Genomic DNA, 22,759 nt, shown 5'->3' on the forward strand with positions numbered 1-22,759 from the left:
AATAAAAAACTAACACTAATGAGTTTAATTTTGGATTATATCAGTGCTTGTGTTAATGTGATGTAAAGCAGATGTATCGGAATAGTCACCTTTCATATAAATAAGATAACGGCCTCCCCTTGGTTTTTATTTCCTTTCTTCTCTCAAACCCATAAAGATCTATCAGCAACATTCATCATCGGATAAATATTACTCAAGTTCATACTTTTTCTTTAACTTTCTTACCTTTAATATTTTCACACAATTTCAGCAATTCTAAATGACTAAACTCCATAGTTATAGCTTTATTCCAATCAAAAATAGAATTGTTTCATCCAACCACCTCTTAATTCCATTTTAAAATGGTATGGCATGAGTACAGATAGAGCAGACTGTTCATTATCTACAGCACTTACACTAGTCTATTTTTATTTCCGCGTTCACACCCAGAACACAAAAGCAAGAACAGATGCATTTATTTTGAGTGCACAGACAAAGATGTTAGTCATTCAGATGACAAAAAGACAACAAATGGCCTTTACCTGCCTTCGACAACTAATCAGAATAAGGCCAATCGTTTTTTTGTCAAAGTAATTATTAAGTACACAATATACACATGGAGAAAGCAATTTGTTTAGTCCAGAAGAACACAAAGGACAGATTTCACATACAATACTCATTTTTAATAACAAGAGAGAAAAAAGTATAAACCCTGTCAATCTAACAATTTTATTTGCCTGTAAGGTGCACCTCTGATAACAGGAGTCTAATGATACAGGGTACTGGTACAGAAGGTCTATCAGTCTTATCAACACAAACACGACAAATATTCATGATGCAAATGCACTGAAATGTTTCCTATAAAATTGATGAGAGAAAATGTCCATAAAACACGGGTCGATGTGGAAATAGCAAGTGTGTTCTTTGAATGAGACCCAGTACGGAAGAAAGGGACACATATGAAATTCAAGTATCAAAAAAACTAAGACACCGACAAGCTGAAAAGGTAAATTACAAAGGTAGTAAAAATCACGGGAAAAGAGACACTGACACAATCAACAATACATTAGGCAACATTTTGCATTAGTTTAAGGCAGTTGATTCAAAAACTAAACTGAACTAGGCGTCTTCTTCATTCCAAGTTAAATACAAGCCTAGCCCTAACATGTCACCAGGTGATCTGTTGTACAAAAACAACTACTACTGACTCTGAAACTAAGCACTTAAGTTTGACTTGTCTTCTGACGTCTGAGTGAGAGTAGAGTTCATATGGACAGCGGTGGGGTTGTGCTCTATATTTTTGGTCTTCTTCACAGTGAGGTTTGTCAGGGCTTGTAAGGCTGGTGCATCAAGAGCGGCAAGTCAATCTCAGCCTATTGTCTGGCACGAATTCTAAATGGTTGGCACATATCTGTGCACAGCATGGGAAGGCATGGGAGCTAGTTTCATCAGCTAATGATTGCCCTTCATGGCCTCCTTGGCTGCCAGGATGAGAGGCGTGAGGCTGGACAGAGGCTTCGCCAGCTTCAGGAACGGATGCTGCACAACAGGAAAAAAATCAACAAGGAGAAGAGGAGAAGAAGATGAGAGGGAGAAGATAGAGTAAATTCAAGTGTTATCATAATGAATCCAATGTAGATTTAAATGAAAGAGAGATCCAGTAACAGGAAAAGTTAATGACCTGCAGCAGCTCTTTGCCTCCTCCTCTTTTCTCGACATCCATTTCCAGGCACCGGTTGAGGAAATCTCTGAAAACTGGTGACAGCTTCTCGGGATTCTGAAGCTCGGGTGTGCCGTTCGTGGCGATCAGGTATAACGCCTGGCAAAGGGAACGAGATGAAGGAAAACACAAAGAACTGTGAAATCTAGTAAAAGGAAACAATTCATTTAAAATTGGCCATCAGAGACTTGTAAAAGGCAAATTATAGATCAGGTTGTTCAATACTGTGATAGAAGCCTGACAAATCAGAGAATGCCACGTTGTGACCAAAAAGACCCAATTTGCAAGGGGTTACAGAAGCGAGTGTGTACATCATCATTCAAAAACATCTCGGTTTCTGTCCGTCCAGACTAAAACCTGGCCAACCACCACTGTCTTTCTTTTAGTTTAAAAGGTGTGTTATGTCTCATCCCAAAATCATACACAACAAACATGATTTGCATAAATCAGACAAAATAATTGTTTAAACTTCTGTTAATGAAGTTTTACCCATTATAATATTTTATAAGGCCACTTTTAAGACTATATTTTAACTACTATTGAAATGTGTGTTTTCATTATATTTGAATAATGTGTTTGCTCTGTGACAGCCTTGCTGATCTGCTGCTGCTCGCACATGGGTGTGTGTCAACCTGGGAATGTGCCTGCTGTGTGCAATATGGCTTTGTTTACGCTCATTCCAAGAGAGAGAGTGAGAGAGAGTGTGCAAAACCGAACAAACAGAATCTCCCGAATCTCTAGATGAGCAGCATGTTTGAGGCACGTCTAATAGGCAAAATGTTATGAAAAGTGACGTTAACATTTTGAATATAATTCAAATAAATTCAAATATTTAAAAGAAAATTGACATTAAATTCTAATGGAATAAAGAGGAAGATTGCCTGCTCTATTAGTCACTCACCATATTTGGATCTTGATATAAACATAAAAAAATTAACATATCTGTAGTGATTATAAACATTACACTGTGCTTCTAGACCGAGCTATCTCATTGTGCAAGCATTTTAAATGAGAGATGTTCCGGTAATGAGCGCGTTATATAACCAAGATTAAAGTAAGTGACACATTCTGGCTGCCTCCTCTTACAGAACTCAGAGGATGGAAAACGCTGTCTACTCACTCGAAGTGGGTTCTCATTCAGGTAGGGAGGCTCTCCTTCGACCATCTCAATGGCCATAATACCCAGTGACCAAATGTCTACTTTAGGCCCATAAGCCTTCCGGGTCACCACCTCAGGAGCCATCCAGTAAGGCGTCCCAACCATGGTGCTGCGTTTGCTCTGCTCGGGAGTGATCTGGGCACAGAAGCCGAAATCGGCTGTCGTACAGAAGAGTTAATACATCGTCACAGTGAAGGGACATGGTGTTGAAAGTTTATGAAGCTTTATGATGAGAGAAGTGCAGCACTTACTTAATTTGACGGAGCCGTCCATGCCAAGTAACACATTGTCACTTTTGATGTCTCTGTGGATGACTTGGTTCGCATGTAGGAATTCCAATGCTTGTAAACACTGCAGGTATGGAGAAGACAAGAACAAATACAGTTTATTGAACATAAAACTTTTTTGGGAGTTAAGTTATAGTTTTTTTTATATAAACCCTGCATTTAAGAGAAGTTTACCTCTCGACAGACTGCTGCTATCTGGGCCTCGTCCATACAGGTCTCTGTAACCACATCTGTCAGCGAACCACCAGCCAGGTACTCCATCACCACAAACAGCTCCTCCCCCAGAAGGAAACTGAGAAGCACAACAAAATACACAACATCAAACAAACAAGAAGGTAACAGAACATTACAATCCTGACCAAATCAAATCCAACCATGATTAAGTGATCACTTCTTTAAATGATATCATCATTAAATGTCAGGATGTGGGTTCGCACAGACTCTTACCTGTCTACAAAGTTGACGATGTTGGGGTTCTTCATCTCCTTCATCACTAGAATCTCATTGATGATTAGCTCCTTCTTCGGCTGCTTTTGTAGGTTAATCTGTTTAATGGCAACCTGTTGCAAGGCAGGGTAAGATATCACATGGTTTGAATGAACCAAATTCATAAATATGAAATAATCTCCTGCTCTGTTGTCTGCAATTTTTTTTAAACCTATCACCTTTGTCTGATTCTGTGACTTTATATTTAAGCACTTTGTATGTAGGTCTTGCATAATAGTTGGTATAGTAATAACTGTTGTGTAGATTGTTAATGAGTTTCTTATGTAGCTTGCATAATTTGATTTGTCCTCACTAGTGGCTGTGTCACTAAAATAATTTATGTATGTTCGTATTCTCTCTGTAACTCAAGTATTACAATCAGATCCACTACATTACGTCACTGTGTTGCTAATTAAGTTACACTTTCCATAACTCCTTACCTCCTGTCCTGTGGCAACATCAATTGCTGTGAATACTGTTCCTGACGCCCTGTCAGAAGAATGACAAGACCAGTTTACTTCAATGCACATTTCAACAAACACTCCACTCAAGCATGTCTGCAGATCTACTGGACAGAAAGGTTCCAGGTTTGCACGCAAAACAGCAATACAGATTTAAAGACGACTGAAGCCAATCAGTCTGAAAAACATTTACTTTGATAAAAACCTGCAACACAAGTCAGTACTCACAGTCTTTTCATTCAGTATTTTGTTACACAAACTTGCTTCCCCTGTGCTGTCTATACATGAAATCTGCCTGTTACCTTTTGTACTCATGCAGTCCCATATCAGCACACCTCAATGTTTCATAGTCAGCACTGTGACATAACCATCTTACTAATGAATGTGAGGATGCTTATATTCAAGAGGCTTCTTTTCACTTTCTTTGGCTACGTTTTTCCATTCAGTTCACGACTAATTGTTTTCATCCTATATCGTCCGTAGTGCTACAGATTTACTTGTCCTCTGTACTTTCTGATAACTCACTGAAACACCAGTTTCCTCAGATAACACATACGCTCATTTTTCAAGGATAGCTGTGCTTTGTATGGCAGTATTCTAATGATGCTCTTTCACCTCCTTCCCATGGTTACGAGAAGTTTCACAATCTGGTTAATTTCTTATTCACAAAGTACCTTTACATGTGGATTCATGTTGCTTTAGAACAAACCTTGGGCCAAAAGTGAGGAAGCTGTTCTACAACAAACTATAAGAACAAGTGTTCCTACAGTTTGACTTCTAATCATAGGTGGAAAATTACTTTTTTGCAATGATTTTAAGGCTCGTCTTTTCGGGTGCCTTTTCTATACATACATATATATATATATATATATATAAATATATATATTTACATATAAATAGAGAGAGAGAGCCTTCTTATGAACTATTGAACCATTTAATGATATGGCAAATTAAACAAGCCCATCACAGTAAATGTCTTTAAACTGATGATGCTGGAAAATCTTTCACTCAAAGCTGGTTTTCATTTGTAAATCCAAATGCTCAGCTTTTTCCAAAAGTTCAAATACGATCAAGTGATACAGAAAACCAGATGATAATTACAAATGGTTCACATATTTATTCTTGGCACAGTGACTTGGCTTCACGCTAAATCAAATATAAACTTAATTTAAAAAAGCTTTGTAGGCATCAAGAAGTTTAAGTTATACCTTAGTGGGGCCTAACACTCAATAAAGTCAAAGCCATGCAAATTAGAAAACCAGGGCTTGGGGACCAAATAGTTCTTGTTGAGACAATTAAGTATTTTATGAAGGCATTACTAAAACATACATCCTATCGCATGTTATATTGAAACAACTGAATATGATTTGATTTGATTTGATATGCACTCACCCCTGCCCAATTTTTTCATATCTGGTATACTTCTTCTTGGGATCTCCAATGCTGACGATGGTTCCTATGAGCCACAGACAAATAACATGAAGCATATATGAAAAGGACAAACAATGTGACAGGGGAAATTTAAACTGCTGTATTGTTATAATATATTTTTATGACAAAGGAGGTTTACTCAGTTTGTCCATTATCTCCTCATCAGACATCTTGTTCTTCTTCTTCTGTCTGTCTGCTGCCTTGGAGGCAGAATCTCCATCCGGACAAGTGCTTGGTGCAGGGATTGGGTCAATGACAGAGCGAGTATACACCTATGAAGAGACCCCAACCAAACACAACTGATATATAAATATGAAGTACACAAATAACGGAATTTTAACATTTTACATTATTCCATAATTATTTCGATGGCAGGTCACTTACACTCTTGGTGTATTCTGGTCGTGGTGCCACAACAGGAGGAGGAGTTTCATCATCGTCATCATCATCAATGTCTTTGATATTTGGAGATGAAGGTTCACTGCCTTTTTTAACAGGCTAATTCAAAACGGGAAAAGAAAGTTTGTAATTTCTTTAAAGTAGAACAGAATACAAAACAAACAATAGAATTCATGTGCCTTTCAAAAGTCCTGCGATACTTACAGACGGCGGTCCTGTGGTGAATGTGTCTTTTTCTGTGAATGAAAAAAAGAGAAGCTTTTAAAAGAAAGTGAGTGTTTTTTACCTATATGTGGTCACGGATCAAACTAGCATTTCCAGTGCAACACATTGTACTGCCAGTTTAATCACTGTATTACATAAGGTAACATCGATGAAATTCCTGTTGACAAGGTGAACATTTAAGATAACATTTAAGCAATATTTAACATGTAACTACAAAGACAAGTCTTTTATTTATTGGTTTTAGTAGAGCAACCTCACAATCAATATCCTCTACTGAACAAAAAATGCATTACATTATTCCATGTGATGATGTAAAGGACCAAACAGAAACCTAAATCTACCATCTCACTCACCAGAGGATGAGAAGCTGAGGTACTTCTGGCGACCGTTGCCCGTGGAGTCATAGAACTTAAGAACGTCTAGCACAGCCTGAGGGTTTTTCTTCTGCTCTGACTTGGTGATGTTTGAGGTCTGGAGTAATCGAGCCCATTGCTCTGGCATACCCTGTGTATGAAAAATATATGAGAAGTGGGTCAAAATGGTAAAATGTTGTGTGCCATAAAGTAGGAGTTAGTGGAAGGAAAAAAATTGTCCCAACATGGAAAACTCACAGTGAACTCCCCTGTGACAGCATCAAACCCAACGTGTATGGTGTGTTCAAAATCTGAAGGGGGTGAGATCTCTGGTCGCTCTTTATCTTTGTCTTTCTTTCGGGCACCTGAAAGTGGCAGAACAACCTTTAGACTGAAAAAAAAAACCATTACAGTACCGTCATGACAGATATTTTTCTTTCGGTGGTGCCCGATCCTTGGTCTCACCCTTTTCAGCCCCAGAGAAGATTGAGATGATCTTGTTACGAGGTTTCCTTTCTTCAGGCACAGAAGGCAGTGGTTTAGAGCTGTGGTTTGCTGAAAGGGAGTCTTTGCCAGAGCTGGTGCTGAAGATGGTGCTGCTCATTCTGACTGGAGGGGCTGGAGGTTTATCCTCAGGGTCTCCGTTATCACACATTATTGTTTACTTTTTCGAGAGCCTCACAGGGCTAACCAGGCCAGGGAACACAACAGGGCAGGGATGGAGAGGGCGGCAAACAGAGGGGGAGCGAGTGGTGCTCACATCCGCATGAGGCTCAGGTGTGCTCATGCACAATGAGAGGAGGTGCAGAAGGGACAGGAAGCACCAGGTCGTACCTGGGAGAATATGTGACAAAGACAACACACACTGTAAGAAGATAACAAATACAGCACGCTGAGTAATAATAAGGAGCTACTTCCTACTGTATAACAATATAATGAAGAGCTACACTCAACACAACATGTTTCTATCTTTCACAGACACAACGTGCAACTTCCCTGCTTTAAATCATCCACCGTCTTGTCTACCGTGTCTATTTGTGCACTATGTCCACAAACATCTTTACTAATGATTTTGTTTGAGCAAGTTGTGTTGAGTCTGTGAATACTCTGTAAAAGACTGATTGATTGAATGATTAATAAATATTGAGCGTGAGAGAAGAGACAAAGTAATGGTTAAAGGAGAGACTGTTTTTGTTGGAGCAGCAACAGTAAACACAGCTCACCACGAAACACCTTTGGTTGATTCTACCGATTCCAGTGTTGGTCCGAGACATGTTGACAATTATCTTTTCAGCTAACTACTTTTTATTTAGCCAAGTTTCCCCTCAAAGATGAGCCCAGCTGAACTAAGAGAATAATTAAAGTTACTCTTCTCACTGTGTATTAGATGCAGAAATGAATGCTAACAATGTTACATCTTGCTAAAATGAGCCGAGGCCACACGTTGCCGTTAGTCCATTGTTTCCTCGTATATCGGCACCTGTAGCTTGAAAAGTGTCCTTCAAATGTGTAACATTAGGGGCGGCTAGCAGGCTAACGGTAGCACGAAGCACTTGGCCACCAAGTGTGCTAGCATTACGCTAACGTTAGCACGATAAGCTGCATTAGCGTCTGCAATTTTTATGGAGGAGCGTTAAGCGCTCGGCTAACACCAAACTGGTGTTGCAGTTAAAAGTGAAGTTTCCTCCCTGAAGAAGTTTACATTGTGAAGATGTGGCTGAGAAAACACAAGTGTAAAGTAGCCAGCATGCTAACTAGCGCGGATGAGCTTTAATTGCCAGGCTAACGGAGCAGGAGCACAGGAGCTCACCGGAGATTCCTCACCAGCTAAACTTGGACAGAACTTGACTCCTGGACGATTCTCGACGCTCCGTTGAACCTCCGTCAGTCCGTCAAAGGCACCTCCTGTGGAACGTGTGGGCCCCGCCCGGCTCACACCGCGCACAGATCACCTAGAAGACACGCCACTGCAACTATTTACAATTCAACTTTTCTTCTATCTGTTGGGCCTTTGGATAATTCCGCTATGGCGACGGGGAAGCGGAACTACCGACCCAGCCCTGCCGCAGCCTATTCCGTCTGTACTGAGGGTTTCAAAGGATTGGTGACTAGTTGAGTGCATACATCACAGCCTGTCTGCTCTGATAACACCACTACACACCATCACACTCAGGAAACTGACTGTGAGAAAAGGAGTTTAGCTCGAAAGCCTTTTAGGTCATCCAGTTCATTTACACTGTGAGGGAGAGGCTGGTTAATATACAACTTTATCTGGAGTATAAAAGTATAAAACCCCAGGTCCTGCTTAGCAATTTGTGAAGACTGGACCAAGGCGTGATGGTGTGAAATTTGATAATCATGATACACTTTTATTGCATAAATTGAGTGTGATCACTCATCCAGTTCAATGTTATATCAATGAAATATGTCCATATATGGTGTGTATGTTTAAATGGGTCAAATTTAATTCTGTAGATCTAAAAAATATATATATTTCCTATTCATCCCTTTGTTGTCCTGTAGGTGATTGTGACATTTGAGCAAACTGGAAAACACTATGAAACTAGGGGCAAAAATGACATCCATGAACATGCATGTATTTTTTTTATTAACGGCAGCCTTGTGTACGTCTGTAATGTTCCTCTGTTTAAACACAGAATCTCAAAATACTTTATAAAAAACAATTTACATAAGCACAAAGGTTGTAGTTACAATACTGTAAGTTAAACAAACAATTTTATACCTGGCCCCAATATGGACTATAGTTTTATGACATTTTTTTATTATTTCATGACAACATAAGTAGATTATGGCTTTGCTGAAAATGATATCCAAATAAAAAAATGTCGGTCAGTATCGACAATTATCATGATATTATTTCTGTTAAGATTAAAGACAGTTTTCCGCTCCTGGGCAAAGGTTGTGGTTTTAAAGTCTACTTCATAAGCAGAGTCAAACACTTTGATAAAATCTAAGGTAGATCAATGAAGTTTTATGCCTCCTCACTGTGCACAATGCATAATACATATTCAAATATACATTGACGATTTATTTTTATTGCCCAGCCCAAGGCCAGCCCAGAATAAAAAGAAACGTCACTCTCAACAAATATTAAGACAGGAATTTGTCCTTAGTTAAAAAGGGCACAGAGCACAGGAAGCAGTGGAAGTTAAGAAACTAGATTTAACTTTTGGTTACTTGGATCTTAAATATTGTTTGCAAATGGGATCAAGAGCTTCCTGTAAACATGATAGGTGGTCACACCTCATTCCTGAGTTAAGTGTTTCAAACTGAGTAAATAAACAAATGCCATCTTCCGCTATGCCCTGGGCTATGCTACTATCTGTGAGCCAAGATTATAAGGAATAAGTAGACTTACCACAAAAAACATGTATACTTACACTAATTTTGGCCTGTTTCAAAAAGTGGGTTATCTAGATTCTTTTGCAGAGAAAAACCAGAACAATTATAAAACCTGATATAGTTAGTGTCATCTCAAAGGGACGTTCTACTTATGTCTGTGTAGTGTTATCTCTTAATGCCTATTTAATGTTGATGATCCTAATAATATCATCATTTTCCCAGTATCAGACAAAACTATACAATTATGTATACAATTGAGGTATGCTGATCATCACTGCATAATTTGATGATTCCACATGTATCTGGACAGAACCACACAGCAGATCATTGTGACCAGAAGAGTTCCACCGCACACAGGCATCACCAGGGACCGGTCACCTACTGGGATCTGTAAACTCATGGGGCCACGCTGCAGGATACAAGACATTTTTGAATGGGAATAAAAGAAACAACAGATAATTAGTCTAATGAAAAAAAGTTTGAACTTTTTTTACACGCAGCATTATGAGAAGATTTTCAGTGAAGCACCTGATGCTGCTGGATTTTAAACCATGAGCAAGTGCTTGAGTTGTCTACAGTGCAGGGGGCCTCCACAACGGTGTAAAGCTCCAAGTTGTCAAGCTTCAAACCTGGAAGAAAAAAATAATTTTAGATTAAAACTATACCATTATCCATTTTTGTCTCCGTCAATAACAACAAATGTGTAGAGCCTTTATAATGAAGTTATAGACATGTAGTCAAACTTTACTAATAACTTTTTATTAGTATTTTTTACTACTCAACGAGCTTAAGTATGGACCCACAGTATAAAAATGACCCACTTACATTTTTCATCCCGTAGCAGCAGCTCAGGAGGTTGGATGTCGACCGATGTAAATGTTTTCCCAACTGAAGACGCCTCATGGTAGCGGCCATGTATTGGAATCGTTACTTTTAGCAGACTGGGAGTTGGATCATCAGGTGTTGGAAATACATAGCTGACAAACCCTGAAGTCTTTTCAGCAGGCACCTCGAGGTCAATGGCTGAATCGAGCAATATCTTACAAAAAGCAACAAACGTACAGTGAATGTGGTTAGACATATTTATATCAACAATTTGCTCGTTTCTGTTAAGTTGTGTGGTATTAATCAAAGGTAACAAGATTTTGCATGTATGAGTTTCACCTGCCAATCCCTTTGATCTCTCAGGGATGCGAGCTGGTACGGATCGATGAAGACACCTTGAGGCCATCGATGAACAAGCAAAACCCTGACACTACTGAGCAGGGCAGGGCTGAACTCAACAGTGGTTATTACCTCCCTAAACAGGACAAAAATAATTTACTCATTTCACTCACAATAAGCCTTGAACATAGCTCTACCAGTATTAAGACCGCCCAGCATTTACCTGTGGAAACCCTGTTTACTAAGCTCCACTGACACTGATGTGGATTCAAGCCCAAGCTTCAAAAGATGACAATCCTTCGTGTCTGTAACAAATGTGCAGGTTACATTGATGAAGATCACAATACGAGAGGGGAGCACTTTTTGTTTATCCTATAAACAATTATGACGGAGATAGTCAGTTTTACTCTTTTGTTTACTTGGACAAAGCATTGATTAAGAAGACGATCATCAACATGAACTCCTTAATTAAACTATGTGCTTCATTCTTGATGCACAGTGAGAATTCCTGTCAACATTATGTTTATCCTAATTTACCAAAACTGAGTTCAAAGATTTATCAACAGTTAAGCAGTGTAACAATATATCTTACCCTGTTCGATAGAACATTGACACGTCGCTAACCAGGTCAACACAGAGAGCAATATCAAATACATCAAATATTAATGGCGAATTTCAATGACCTATTTACACACTATTTATAGAATCGATCATAAGCTTCTGACTAGATTACAGCATGTTTGATTCCTGAACCCGGAAATAAGTGCGAGCTGTTTACGGAAAAGAAATAAAGAAGGGACCTTTGGTAATTCCAGAGAAGCTGCGCTAGTGCCTGACTAAAAATATAACTAACACATTCACGGGGAAATGCTCTTAGGCAAATTGTAAGCACAAATTTCCTGTTTAGATTTTATTTGTATTTTATGATAATATTCACATTGAGTAAAACTGTGCTTACATTTTTTGTTAACTCTCAATGTAAACAGGCTTCGCTGAAGGCTGAAAGATTTTACATCGACCAACGCTGGGGACGGGCAACGGTTACATCTCAATCCGCAAGATTTAGTTAGTTTGTTGCTTCAAGCTCAATCTTTAAATACTATTTTGGACTATTAGATATTATGGTTAGAATGCGCTATTGATTTGGTTAAAACACAGTTGAAACCAAGTTTGTAGGAGACGTACACAGAGGATGCTTTACGAGGCAAAGCGATGTGGAGTGAAGTTCTCTCCAGCCTCCGTAGTTTTAATTTATCAACACACGGAAACCAAAAAGATACGAAAGAGAATAATACCTTTACGGAACTTCTCAAAGTATTCAGGTAAAACCAGATTATAATTTTGCAACTTATACCTATCAACTGTTGGAATCCCAGTGTTCTCTATCAAAATATAGTATTGTTTTTATGTGTGCAGTAAAGCAATGCATGCAAATATATTATTATTCGCTAAACTTCTTGTGTCGTCATTATTCTTCTTCTGCCATAAATTTCGTACATGCGCAGAACATGCGTCTCGGGCGAAAATGGTTTGCTCTGACTATTGCCAAACGGCTCGCTCGTATATTGTGAAAAACAGCTGGGGGGATTTAATGGGAGCTTTCATCAAAGGAACGAGTGTCAGTGGTCATATTTCAAATGAATCTGTGATGTCTTCGTACCCGGCCGGAAGCATGCTGCACACATTCAAAAGTTCTAGGAAGGAATTTTCTTGTTACATTTTATTACCAGCCAGGCAAAGAGGGTTACCACTAGACTCAAAAATCCTAGGGACCCTGAAGGCTCCAGATTTGATAGTTTGTAATGACCCTGATGTAATTCAATTGACTGTAGATCAGTGGGAATATGGACCAATAAGACCACATGTTACGTGCAAGGATCAAAACATTTAGGAGGTTTTATACCGTCCAGAGCCCTGCAAAAAAACAACATTTGAGCTAGTATTAAGATGGTGCTTGAACAAATTACAACAAAATACCTGACAGGAAGACTTCCATCGTTGAGGCAACCTGTTTATATTACCTTCAATAGGAAGCTGCAGCACCAAGCTACAACAAAAACATACTAAATATTCACAAAGTTGGAGGACTGGGGGTAATACCCCTAGAAGGTTTATCCAATCCTTTAAACTTTTCCTTTCAGTGTTTGAACTCTTGATGTCTCCTCTCCTCAACCTCCAGACTACAGCCTGGCTGCTGAGAGGCTGAAAAACAACCCTCGGCACAGGGACTACTTGGAGGCTGTGTCTCAGAGCCAGCTCGAGAAGCTTCACATCATCCTGCGAGATCACATGCAGGGCCACAGCCTGGAGCACAGCCTCGCCTCGTTCCAGCTGGACCCCGACCAAGACCTGAACAAACTGGACGACGAGGAGCTAGCTCGCAAGAAGGGCCAAATGGACGAACTGTTTGAGAAAAACCGAAGGCGCAAAGATGATGCTGACTTTGTCTATGACCTGGAAGTGGAGTTCAGCAAGTCCACCCGAGAAAAGTGCAGCTGGGATGACGAGTCTGATAATGAATTTTAACTGTTCCCATCCTTTATTTATACATGTTATATATAGTATTGAATAGTAATGTTTGTACTTTGTTGCAATCTGGAAGCTTATGTACCACTCATAAAAAGGTACATAATTCATAGATTAGATGAAAAAACCCATCCAAGATTGTGAATGACCTGTGATCAATTCACAGACATTTTCCATCTCAAACTGCAAAGAAAGATGCTGCATAAATGATATTGAATATTTATTTGGTATAAAATACTGAATTTTACAAAATACAAAGACTTTGGCTCTTTTATTTGTGGCTTACATCTATATGAGGGATATTCACAGTAGAATATTAAAGAAGATGCTAAAATCCTATTAAATAAAATTTGAGTGTTCAGCTATATGTAATACAACAATTATATCTTTGGAAAAAACACAGCTTCCATAAAATAGTTTCATATCACACCAAATATATATATATGTATATATATTTTAGGCATATGTATAGATTTCCATATAGGGTTTGAAGCGACGTACTATGGCCGAGTTTTAGATGAGAAACCAAGCCTGCAGTATCAAACCTCTTCAGGGGAAATTTCACTCAAAGTGCTTAAATACCTCATTCAGCTGACAAAAGACACTGACCGACTGACCATTAGTACCACAATACATTCAAAAATGTCGCAGGTCTTTTAGAAAATAAGTAAAGAATTAATTTACATTGCTTTGCTTGTTTGGTTTAAGCTAATTAAAACACAATTTCTTACATCAGTATTAATTGCAGTCATTGATGCGGTGCTGATGTATTCCCTAAGGAGGTAGTAACAGAAAACACAATTCCTTTTACCACCATTATTTCTGTGGATTTAGGCGTTTAAAACTATATTCTCAGCAGGCTGTTAACGTATTTAAAAATAGGTATTTATAAAATGGACATTTCAAGTATAATAAAGCCACAATCCAGGATTTCTGAGTATGTTGGTAATGACAATATATATGTATATAGTATATGACTTAATGTGAATGAGTTTGATTGGCAATGATTTGTGGATTTTAACTACACTATCCAGAAGAATTTACCCAAAGTACACAAAAAAGGCATACTGTAGGTGAATCAGTTATTTGAAAGCTAATGGAAAAAGGATTCTCTTAAAATCCATTCGAACAAACAAAGTAAAGCCAGTAGAGGCTGGGATGATGTTGCCACAAGTGGAGCTATACTCCAAATCCGGATTGGGCTTTTAAAAATAAGATGTATGACTCAATTTCTATGGAGATTGATAGAAGGTAAAATATATATATTACACTATTAATCTACAAAAAAATACATACATCATTTCTGAAAATAAAAAATCTCATTTTTTCTTCTTGTCTTGGGTGCATCTTGGACAAAACCTGAGGGATTTGAGAGGAGAGAAAAATATGTGTTAACACAGAACAATCAGGTGTTATCCATATTAAAATAACAAGTGATTCAATGCAATATCTTTGTATGAACATCTTTCAGTTCATCTGCTTCTAACTACCTTAAAAGTAGTCTTACCATTTTCCTTTGGGTTTTGTGGCGAGATCCACACAAGCAAAGTGAAACCACTCAATTGGACACTGAAAAACAAAAAAAAGATAAAATAATGATTGCAGGTTGTCATAATACCTTATTGTGTTAGTTTAAATTCTAGCAAAAGAGAAAAATTACAGAAACCTACATCTGGGTTATCGCATCCAATCATCTCCCCATACGACACCTGATGGCACAGGCAGTAAGTTGGCTCATTGGGATCGACTGGCATGTCCAAAACATCTGACGGCTGCATGGGCAGGAGAGCATCGCTCAAGTCTGGGCTGGAAGACCAATAGAGCAAAGAGCATGATTTGAGTTCAACATAATTCCAAATCATTTGCAGGCTGAATGAACAGTGGATGTGTGAATGATACAGGCTTTTCAGATCGATAAAATGAGCAGTGCAGATTCACATGTAGTAAACAGCCTGGCCTAACTGAGCCTCCAGCAACATGTTACCTGTTTTTCATCTTTTTCTTCTTGGGAGAATCTTCATCAGATATTTTCCTTCCCCTTCCCCTGGATCCACGTTTCTCTCTTAGTCCCTTGGAATCACCTTCTATGAAAAAAATATATGTATACGTTAATATGTGTATACATTGGATTTGTCTTAGAATAAAAGCCATTAGTTGTCCCACTAACTTTTCAGTGCTCTTCCCTCTGCACTTTCATAGCCGCTCACTTCCAGTTTCTCCTTTAGCTCGTTCTCGAACCGTGCCAGATCGGCATCCAGTCTGCAGATATGTTTGTCCACCTATGGAAAAAAGGTTGCAAGTGGGTAAGAGCTTTACTGTGTAAATAGTTTTATTTTCAGATTGTAATACATTATAAAAAAGTAATCAACACATTGTGTGTGTGTGTGTGTTATAATCAACATACTGACTTAATAAAACCTTAAGTATACCAGTATATCTGTTTACCATTTCATATGTCTGCATTGCGAGCTGGACTTTGTCATCACTAAATTCTTTGCACTTGCTGTAGGCATTTTGGATCTTCTGCAGATGTTCCACTCTCTGCTGTGATGCCAAGTTCTTCACATTCACTATGTACTCTTGAGCCAGTTTGTCAATCTCTCCTTTCTTTTCTGCAGAACAGCAAGAGCATTATCGTTCTGGAGAAATTTGGATGGATGGTGCAGGTAGACAAAGTTTGTGCAGGGGCTTAAAATCCATGAACCATTTGAATGATTAACTTGACTAAATGCTCACCTTCTGTCCTATTGTCCAGGTCCCGCATCAGAGTAAAATTTCTCTGTAGCTCACATGGTAAGTTTTCAATACCTAGGGAAGAGATTGACAATAGGATGAAGGGAATGAGGACATACATTGCGCTTTATTCCCCCAATTAACTCATGTGGTGTCAAGGTTTCCTTTTACAATTCAACTATTACTTGTCCTTAACTGATTTTAAATGTTAAACTTGCAATTATTTGTAATATATAATTTCAACTCAAAGGTGACCACAACAAAACAATACTACTTAAAATTGTTTTGAATAAATGAGACTGAGTCTATGCTGTTGATTAACAGACACCAAAGAAATAAGTAGGTCTTAAGAAGGGAGAATATTTAAAAATTGACTGCAAACAATAGATGAAACAACTCAGATACAAAATAAAAGTGTGGTAAAAAAATAAACAACACATTGTACTTTGTATTCATGTATCTATTTAAAAACGTACGCTACCTGGGAGTTGAACGCGCCTTTACTGCTCTCAGATTACTTTATTTAGTTCCAAAGGAAACGTGGGGTGGTTGGCAGTGATCCAACCGTTATAATGATATCACCCCCTCTCCCTTGGCGTCACAGTTCGAGTTCGTATACGTTACAATATGACGCACTTCACAGACCCCGCCCCGGCGCGTAAATAGTTACGTTTACACGGGGCAATGAAACGCGGTAACCAACAGGTTGCAAACACAAGGTGGTCCACTACCCTGAAGCAAAACACCATTGTTGACTTAAATGGACACGGTTTTAAAAAGTTATCTCGTTGGTAGCTACACCAATGTGACAGAACAAGTAGTAAACATTATCCGCTCACTGGCTCACCGGCCACTTTAACTGTGCAGCACTGGGCTTGATGGTTATGGCCATAGCCCCGGACTGAATTTATCCCCACACATGAGTTTGTCAAACTTTATTCCACGATGCTAATCACTTAGCTAGCAAGCTAACGTCAGTGAGCCAAAAGCTACTTGCTAACGCAGTGCGCCTGTACCTGTCAGTGACCCGCCCCGCGAAAAAGTCTCCGATACAGTCAAACTAAATAAACTTCAAACAAGAGCAACATGTGGAGAACTCCGATAAAAACACAGTGTGACCAAGGTTACTCACTGTCAAGATAATGTTCCAGATATATCGCCGTCGCCATTTCAAGTTAGCTACTTAGCTTTCGCGCTGCTCAGGTTAGCTTTCAGAGTGTTGGCTGTTGGGGACATAGATATATGGTTGGGGAGCTGTCGGGCTTGTTTTGTAACCCTGGGTCTCCCGCCGGTCAGTGGGTTGGAGATACTCGATTGTGTCTGCAGGCCTCCCCTGTGGGCGGGGATAAAGATTCGGCTATAAACAATCAGAATAAGTTTCTATCCAGCGCACACACACAACACAAACACACATACACACAGATACACACATGATACAACTCAGCTACTCGCATGTACTGCGGATGACATTTATCCCAACTTATATGCTTACTATAGCGCTTGATTTCCTTGATCTACGCCGACTCAGTGAGATGAACAGCTGTTTGCACGAGGATCGTCCACCATTTGAGGGCAAAGAGATGCAATGGGACGTAAAAGGAGCGCTCCCTCCCCGCCTTAACTCGCACTTTCTGCTGCTCCAACGCAGTCAGCTGATACGTCAGGTCAATACAAACAACAACAAACAAGCGCCCCCTCCTCTGCCCACAGAGACTGGGACATAGTGACGATGCTCCGTGGGCGGGGCTAACGGGAACTTTAGACGTGAGAATAACGGCAGTGAACGGACCGAGTCCTCTCGGGTCATCGGCTTTTTTATTTCGCTCCGAGGGTCGCATCGTCGTTTCTCTTTCACATCTCACATCCGTGTTCGCAGCGTCTTCGAAAAAGGTTTCAGCTTTTCTCCAAACACAATAACAAGCGAGTAAGTAAGCGACCCTCACTCTGTTCTCCAACAGTTTTAGTGTTCAGCTAACGAGTTAGTACTGAACCAGGGGATCAACCTGCTACTGACGTGCTCATCACAACAACGCCAGCTAACTTCGGCTAATGCTAGCTTTGGTATCATAATATAAACACACGCTATTACTACGTTGTTGTGCTTATATTGGCAGGTGTACAAAACCAGTTCAAACCTTATTGGGTATCAAATCGTTCAAATGGATACCCAATAAGGTGACATATTCACACATGTACTGTAGTTACTTGAAGCTAACACCAGTCACTAGGCTAGCAGTAGCAGAACATCATTAAGATTATGAAGGAAGTTGAAGTCCTATTGACATTGATCTACGTTAACCTCTACTGATGCTCTAATGAAGAACCACGGGGTTTTACAACCTCGTGAGTAGCAACTGTGTTGACTTGAAACAAGACTGTTGTTCACTTTTTGTCACAGAGATTATGTTTTGGTCTGATAATGTGTTTGTGGACAGAGGCCAGCAGCGTGAACAGTCACGAGGTGTGTGTGACTCGGCCTCGCCCTGTCACCAGATCGGAGAGTGCTCCATTAAGATAACATATACTGTATTTTTTGTATTTATTTTGTATCGTTGTAGGTGTTGCTTCCAAGATGGCTATGGTGAAGAGTGGCTGGCTCCATCGACAAAGTGAGTGTCCGTGCATACAGAGTCAATGTCTGATCCACATGGTTGAGGAGCTGTGACAGACTGTGTGGTTCAGGTTTCCTTGAGGTAGATTCAGTTTTAATGTGACCATTTTTAAGGTACCATACTGCGCCGGTGGAAGAGAAACTGGTTTGACTTGTGGGCTGATGGACGACTCGTCTTCTACAATGATCAACAACGCCGTGACATGGAGGATGATATTCACATGAGAGTGGACTGCATCAACATCCGCAGCTCTGCAGCATGTCAAGGTACTTATCATCGATTGCATGGTGTTGTTAGTGGCTCCATATTTACATTATCAACTAGCCAGCTGCTCATGCATTTAACTCTGCCGCCTTTGATGGCCTGTCCCCCTCAGAGCTGAACCCACCGGAGGGGAAGATGCGTGATGCTCTGCTCCAAATAGTGTGCAGAGATGGACGGGTCATCAGCCTCTGTGCAGACAGTGCAGATGATGCTCTGTAAGACAACACTTGCATGCTGAGTCTTAATATCAGTTTGCTGAATTATCTTGGCCACTGTATTTTGTGTCTCTGTTGTGTAAGTTGAAAGTATTAGTTTGAGGTATTCTGTGTTTTTTTCTTTTTATTGCATGCATTAATGTAATTAAAATATGACATGGTTTTCACTTTTGCTGCAGGGCATGGACCATGGCACTTCAGGATGCCAGAATTAATGCAGTAAGTTTCTGCCATGCCTCAAATTATTTTGGTTTTTCCTTTTTGTTTTATAAGAAAATTAAGATTTTTTTTTTTTTTTTTTTAAAGAAATCCGCCCTGACACAAGCTGCTAGAAAATATCAAATTAACATTTTCATGTTTAAGGCTCAGAATGCAAGATTGGTGGACAAAGATATTTTTCCTAATTGTTACTTACTTTTATCAGAAAACTCTCATATTCTTTTTTTTTCATAGTATCTCAATAAAATTATAACCCTCAATTCTATTCAACATAAGGAACTTTTTTCAAATTATTTAGTTGGAATCCTATACAGTTTACATTTAATGTCATGTGTCTCAGTTTTGTAAGTGCACATTCTCAACTCTCAGGGGAGATTAATTTTGTTGTTTTATATTTTAAGGTGCTCACTTCTCCTCAGATCGGCTATGCACAGGAAGTAATGGCATCTGCTCCACCCCCCTACTCAGAATATGCACCCCCACCTCAGGTAATAAGCGTAAACATAACAGATGTCAACTATTTATGCATTTTTTAAACAGTAGTTTGGTTCAACTGATTTGGGACAGTGAACCGGATTTCTTCCCGATATTTGTTTTATTTGGTATCAGGAAAGATGGGTTTTTATTAGCAAGTCACCGTTTACAGACAATATATCAACAACTATGCATTGTGTTTTTTAATATAAACTAAAATAGCACTCAGTACAGTCCCTTTAAATTAAATCAAGCCCGCCAAATTACACACACTCAAACTGTCAAAAAAAGACATTCTCACAATGTTAATGAAAGTAAAGCAAGTCCTTGCTCTTCCACCCTGATAAGGATCTATACCAACAAGAAGTGGGTTCTTCCCTGACCCATATTGCATCATTCCTTCCTAAGTTTTGTGGTAATCCCTAAATTGTTTTGTGTAATCTTGCTTATAAACAAAGAAACATAAAAACCAACCAACAAACTAAGAGACAGAGGTTAAAACATTACCTCCTTGGCAGAGTTGAATATTTGATTAAATCCCAGCTCGACTATAGAGCCAAAGCACAAATATCAGTAGTCAACTTATTTTTTATTTGCCTCTTTAAAGGGATTTTAACCATGTTTATGTGCTTGGGATAATAATATCACAATAAATTACTGTATATACTTAAAATAACTTTTTTAGAAAGTAAACAAATACTACCTAAAAACATGCAACACTGTGGTGTACTGCCATCTACTGGTAAAGTAAATAAGAAATATTAGGGAACTTATCTGTAAATTCAAATACACTGAACTGCGTTGTTGTTACTTACTCGATAGAGAATGAATAGAGAAGTTTTAAAAGTTTTCTTTCTTTGTCTTTTTCACCAGCCTTATGCTCCCGGCCCGTATGGAGACTACGCTGCACCTCCTCCACATGCGACCCAGATTGTATACTCTGCTGATGGGCAGCCCTACGCTGTTGCTTATCCTTATCAGTACCAAGGTAAATATTTGTCAGCACATGTGTAAATGTAAACCATTGCACTGAATGAAAGGTAGCACATGTGGCTGCTGTTGGATGAACTTATGACATTAAACATGAACCTTCTGATTAGAAAAAGAGCAAAGAGTTAATTTCAGCAACTTTAAATCTAATCACCCCAAACTTGAATGGGAAATCCCTTTGCTCTTTTCCTTCTAGGTGGGTATGCTGCTCCTGGAGGGAACCACGTCATTATTCGGGAACGCCAGCGTGACGACGGAGGAGATGTAGCTTTGGGCATGCTCGCTGGAGCGGCCACTGGTTTGGCACTCGGCTCTCTCTTCTCCGTCTTTTAGTATCTTGACTAACTTAAAACTAGTAGCACATTGTACACCCCCTGTCTGCACAGCCTTAGGCTTCTTCTACGTGCCCTTACATGAGTTGGAGTGAAATATGTCTGTTTGGCTACTTCCATCGATGAAGCATGATTGTGATGGGCAGGCAAACTACTCCCTATATGTCCTATACACAAATTAAATACTGTTAGCACTTTCTCTTACGCCCTGTGTGGCAGTGTCCCTCTCCCTCTGTGTTGTCTCAATATGAATGTTTTTAAACAAAAAACAAGTTATTCACTTTAAGAGTTATTTGAATGGCAGGAAAGATGCTTCTCTTCCTATGTACACTTTAGGTTCTCTCAGCTGACGTCTCAGTCAGCTTTGTTTCTGTATTATGGAGCACATTTGTCCTTTATATTCGCAGAAATATAACTGTATAACCATGACTTTTTACATGCAGGTTTTGTTTTTCTGTGTTTACAGTAACCTATTTGATTTAGTTTTACCCAAGTTTGGAGTTTGCAGTGTTTCCTCAGGTTATTTGTGGCGGCAGAGATGAGAGTTATGTTTGGAGGAATGCGCGCACACACACAAAGCAATAATCACTTTCACTGTAGCACATTTGTCGAGATGGACGTATGATGTTGTCTTCTCCACAAATAAGTTTGGATGAGGAAACACTGGCTTTTACATGATGTGCTTTAAAGTGAAAAGGGACGTCACTCCTGTTGACTCATATGTATATTTGCTTGTGTTATTTATGGTCCTTAATTTTCATTGGCAGCTGTCGAGTCCAACTTTTCATTTCTTGTGAAGTGGTATTTTCTTTTCATTTCAATTTACCCAAAATACCTATCAGGTTGATCAGTCCCTTGAGATATAGCCACATTTCAATAAGTTATTAATTTTTACATTAAATTACCTCCATTATTCATCTTAATGATGAGATTATTTATTCGATTAAAAACAGCAACTTTGCCAAATGTGAAACACTTTGATCTGCTTTTCAAGACGCTGCATATCTTCATGGTATCTTCTAATGGCACTAACTGACGAGATGTACGAGACAAATGATTTCAGTTTTACTAATAATCAGATTGTATTAGCAGCGTAACACTGATGTCATTTTTCTACAGGTCATACATCTATGTAAAATAAATTGTATTTATCTTAACAAATGTACTAATTAAATAACTGACCCTGCATTTAAAATAAAATGACACCTGTTTTGTGTTTATTTAAATGTGAGAACAAAAGTGCCAATTAGCATGTTTTGCTTTATTCATGTAACCATTAAGTGACCTCAATAAACACAAGAAGAAACTCTTGAATAAAGACACATTAGATGGTCACATTGAAAACATGCTGAGCATATAGACGGGAT

General features: G+C 39.0%; 5 protein-coding genes across 7 annotated transcripts; 2 read left to right on the forward strand and 3 right to left on the reverse strand.

Annotated features, from left to right (window-relative positions):
- Window positions 1-438: 438 nt before the first annotated feature.
- Window positions 439-8,464, reverse strand: pak2b (p21 protein (Cdc42/Rac)-activated kinase 2b). 2 transcript variants are annotated; one of them, XM_062395542.1, is made up of 15 exons: window positions 8,325-8,464; window positions 6,966-7,334; window positions 6,759-6,865; window positions 6,501-6,651; window positions 6,127-6,158; window positions 5,908-6,021; window positions 5,663-5,795; window positions 5,485-5,548; window positions 4,072-4,120; window positions 3,593-3,705; window positions 3,320-3,437; window positions 3,110-3,209; window positions 2,820-3,016; window positions 1,661-1,798; window positions 439-1,518 (listed from the first exon to the last, which is right to left on the reverse strand). In XM_062395542.1, the coding sequence occupies exons 2-15, from the start codon at window positions 7,153-7,155 to the stop codon at window positions 1,432-1,434; spliced, it is 1,593 nt and encodes a 530-aa protein (XP_062251526.1). In that variant the 5' UTR covers window positions 7,156-7,334; window positions 8,325-8,464; the 3' UTR covers window positions 439-1,431. The 2 variants fall into 2 exon arrangements, with proteins under 2 accessions (XP_062251526.1, XP_062251527.1); XM_062395543.1 differs by having other exon boundaries at window positions 8,311-8,440.
- Window positions 8,465-8,495: 31 nt separating this feature from the next.
- On the forward strand, window positions 8,496-13,625 carry cep19 (centrosomal protein 19). 2 transcript variants are annotated; one of them, XM_062395550.1, is made up of 2 exons: window positions 8,496-8,611; window positions 13,207-13,625. In XM_062395550.1, exons 1-2 carry the CDS (start codon window positions 8,527-8,529, stop codon window positions 13,551-13,553), a joined length of 432 nt encoding a protein of 143 aa, XP_062251534.1. In that variant the 5' UTR covers window positions 8,496-8,526; the 3' UTR covers window positions 13,554-13,625. The 2 variants fall into 2 exon arrangements, with proteins under 2 accessions (XP_062251534.1, XP_062251533.1); XM_062395549.1 differs by lacking the exon at window positions 8,496-8,611 and adding an exon at window positions 12,017-12,349.
- On the reverse strand, window positions 9,086-11,800 carry pigx (phosphatidylinositol glycan anchor biosynthesis, class X). Its single transcript, XM_062395546.1, has 6 exons — window positions 11,620-11,800; window positions 11,251-11,332; window positions 11,028-11,163; window positions 10,689-10,902; window positions 10,392-10,492; window positions 9,086-10,272 (listed from the first exon to the last, which is right to left on the reverse strand). The coding sequence occupies exons 1-6, from the start codon at window positions 11,681-11,683 to the stop codon at window positions 10,135-10,137; spliced, it is 735 nt and encodes a 244-aa protein (XP_062251530.1). The 5' UTR covers window positions 11,684-11,800; the 3' UTR covers window positions 9,086-10,134.
- Window positions 13,626-13,760: 135 nt separating the features above from the next.
- Window positions 13,761-17,914, reverse strand: ing5a (inhibitor of growth family, member 5a). Its single transcript, XM_062395547.1, has 9 exons — window positions 17,779-17,914; window positions 17,419-17,619; window positions 16,290-16,361; window positions 15,999-16,165; window positions 15,721-15,832; window positions 15,538-15,637; window positions 15,224-15,359; window positions 15,061-15,122; window positions 13,761-14,912 (listed from the first exon to the last, which is right to left on the reverse strand). Exons 2-9 carry the CDS (start codon window positions 17,453-17,455, stop codon window positions 14,873-14,875), a joined length of 726 nt encoding a protein of 241 aa, XP_062251531.1. The 5' UTR covers window positions 17,456-17,619; window positions 17,779-17,914; the 3' UTR covers window positions 13,761-14,872.
- A 116-nt stretch (window positions 17,915-18,030) lies between these two features.
- plekhb2 (pleckstrin homology domain containing, family B (evectins) member 2) lies at window positions 18,031-22,652 on the forward strand. The gene is made up of 8 exons (XM_062395548.1): window positions 18,031-18,210; window positions 18,845-18,895; window positions 19,012-19,164; window positions 19,275-19,377; window positions 19,557-19,596; window positions 19,998-20,084; window positions 20,944-21,058; window positions 21,257-22,652. The coding sequence occupies exons 2-8, from the start codon at window positions 18,859-18,861 to the stop codon at window positions 21,391-21,393; spliced, it is 672 nt and encodes a 223-aa protein (XP_062251532.1). The 5' UTR covers window positions 18,031-18,210; window positions 18,845-18,858; the 3' UTR covers window positions 21,394-22,652.
- The last annotated feature ends 107 nt before the right edge of the window (window positions 22,653-22,759 follow it).

The sequence above is a fragment of the Platichthys flesus genome, chromosome 9 (genome assembly GCF_949316205.1).
Source record: "Platichthys flesus chromosome 9, fPlaFle2.1, whole genome shotgun sequence".
NCBI lineage: Eukaryota > Metazoa > Chordata > Actinopteri > Pleuronectiformes > Pleuronectidae > Platichthys > Platichthys flesus.

Bases quoted from the DNA above. Each gene is read 5' to 3' on its own strand.
- pak2b (XM_062395542.1), bottom strand. From the start codon at position 7,155: ATGTGTGATAACGGAGACCCTGAGGATAAACCTCCAGCCCCTCCAGTC. The intron at 6,652-6,758 runs GTGAGTTTTCCA...TTTCATACACAG, and splicing joins CTGTCACAGGGGAGTTCACT to GGTATGCCAGAGCAATGGGC. The intron at 6,022-6,126 runs GTAAGTATCGCA...GTTTTGAATTAG, and splicing joins TCACCACAGGACCGCCGTCT to CCTGTTAAAAAAGGCAGTGA.
- pigx (XM_062395546.1), bottom strand. From the start codon at position 11,683: ATGTATTTGATATTGCTCTCTGTGTTGACCTGGTTAGCGACGTGTCAA. The intron at 10,493-10,688 runs GTAAGTGGGTCA...TTTTTCTTCCAG, and splicing joins GCTGCTACGGGATGAAAAAT to GTTTGAAGCTTGACAACTTG. The intron at 10,273-10,391 runs GTGCTTCACTGA...TGTATCCTGCAG, and splicing joins TTAAAATCCAGCAGCATCAG to CGTGGCCCCATGAGTTTACA.
- cep19 (XM_062395549.1), top strand. From the start codon at position 12,220: ATGCTTTACGAGGCAAAGCGATGTGGAGTGAAGTTCTCTCCAGCCTCC. The intron at 12,350-13,206 runs GTAAAACCAGAT...CTCAACCTCCAG, and splicing joins GAACTTCTCAAAGTATTCAG to ACTACAGCCTGGCTGCTGAG.
- ing5a (XM_062395547.1), bottom strand. From the start codon at position 17,455: ATGGCGACGGCGATATATCTGGAACATTATCTTGACA. The intron at 15,833-15,998 runs GTAAACAGATAT...TTTTTTCCATAG, and splicing joins CAATGCAGACATATGAAATG to GTGGACAAACATATCTGCAG. The intron at 15,123-15,223 runs GTAGGTTTCTGT...TTTGTTTTTCAG, and splicing joins TTGGATGCGATAACCCAGAT to TGTCCAATTGAGTGGTTTCA.
- plekhb2 (XM_062395548.1), top strand. From the start codon at position 18,859: ATGGCTATGGTGAAGAGTGGCTGGCTCCATCGACAAA. The intron at 18,896-19,011 runs GTGAGTGTCCGT...ACCATTTTTAAG, and splicing joins TGGCTGGCTCCATCGACAAA to GTACCATACTGCGCCGGTGG. The intron at 19,165-19,274 runs GTACTTATCATC...TGTCCCCCTCAG, and splicing joins CAGCTCTGCAGCATGTCAAG to AGCTGAACCCACCGGAGGGG.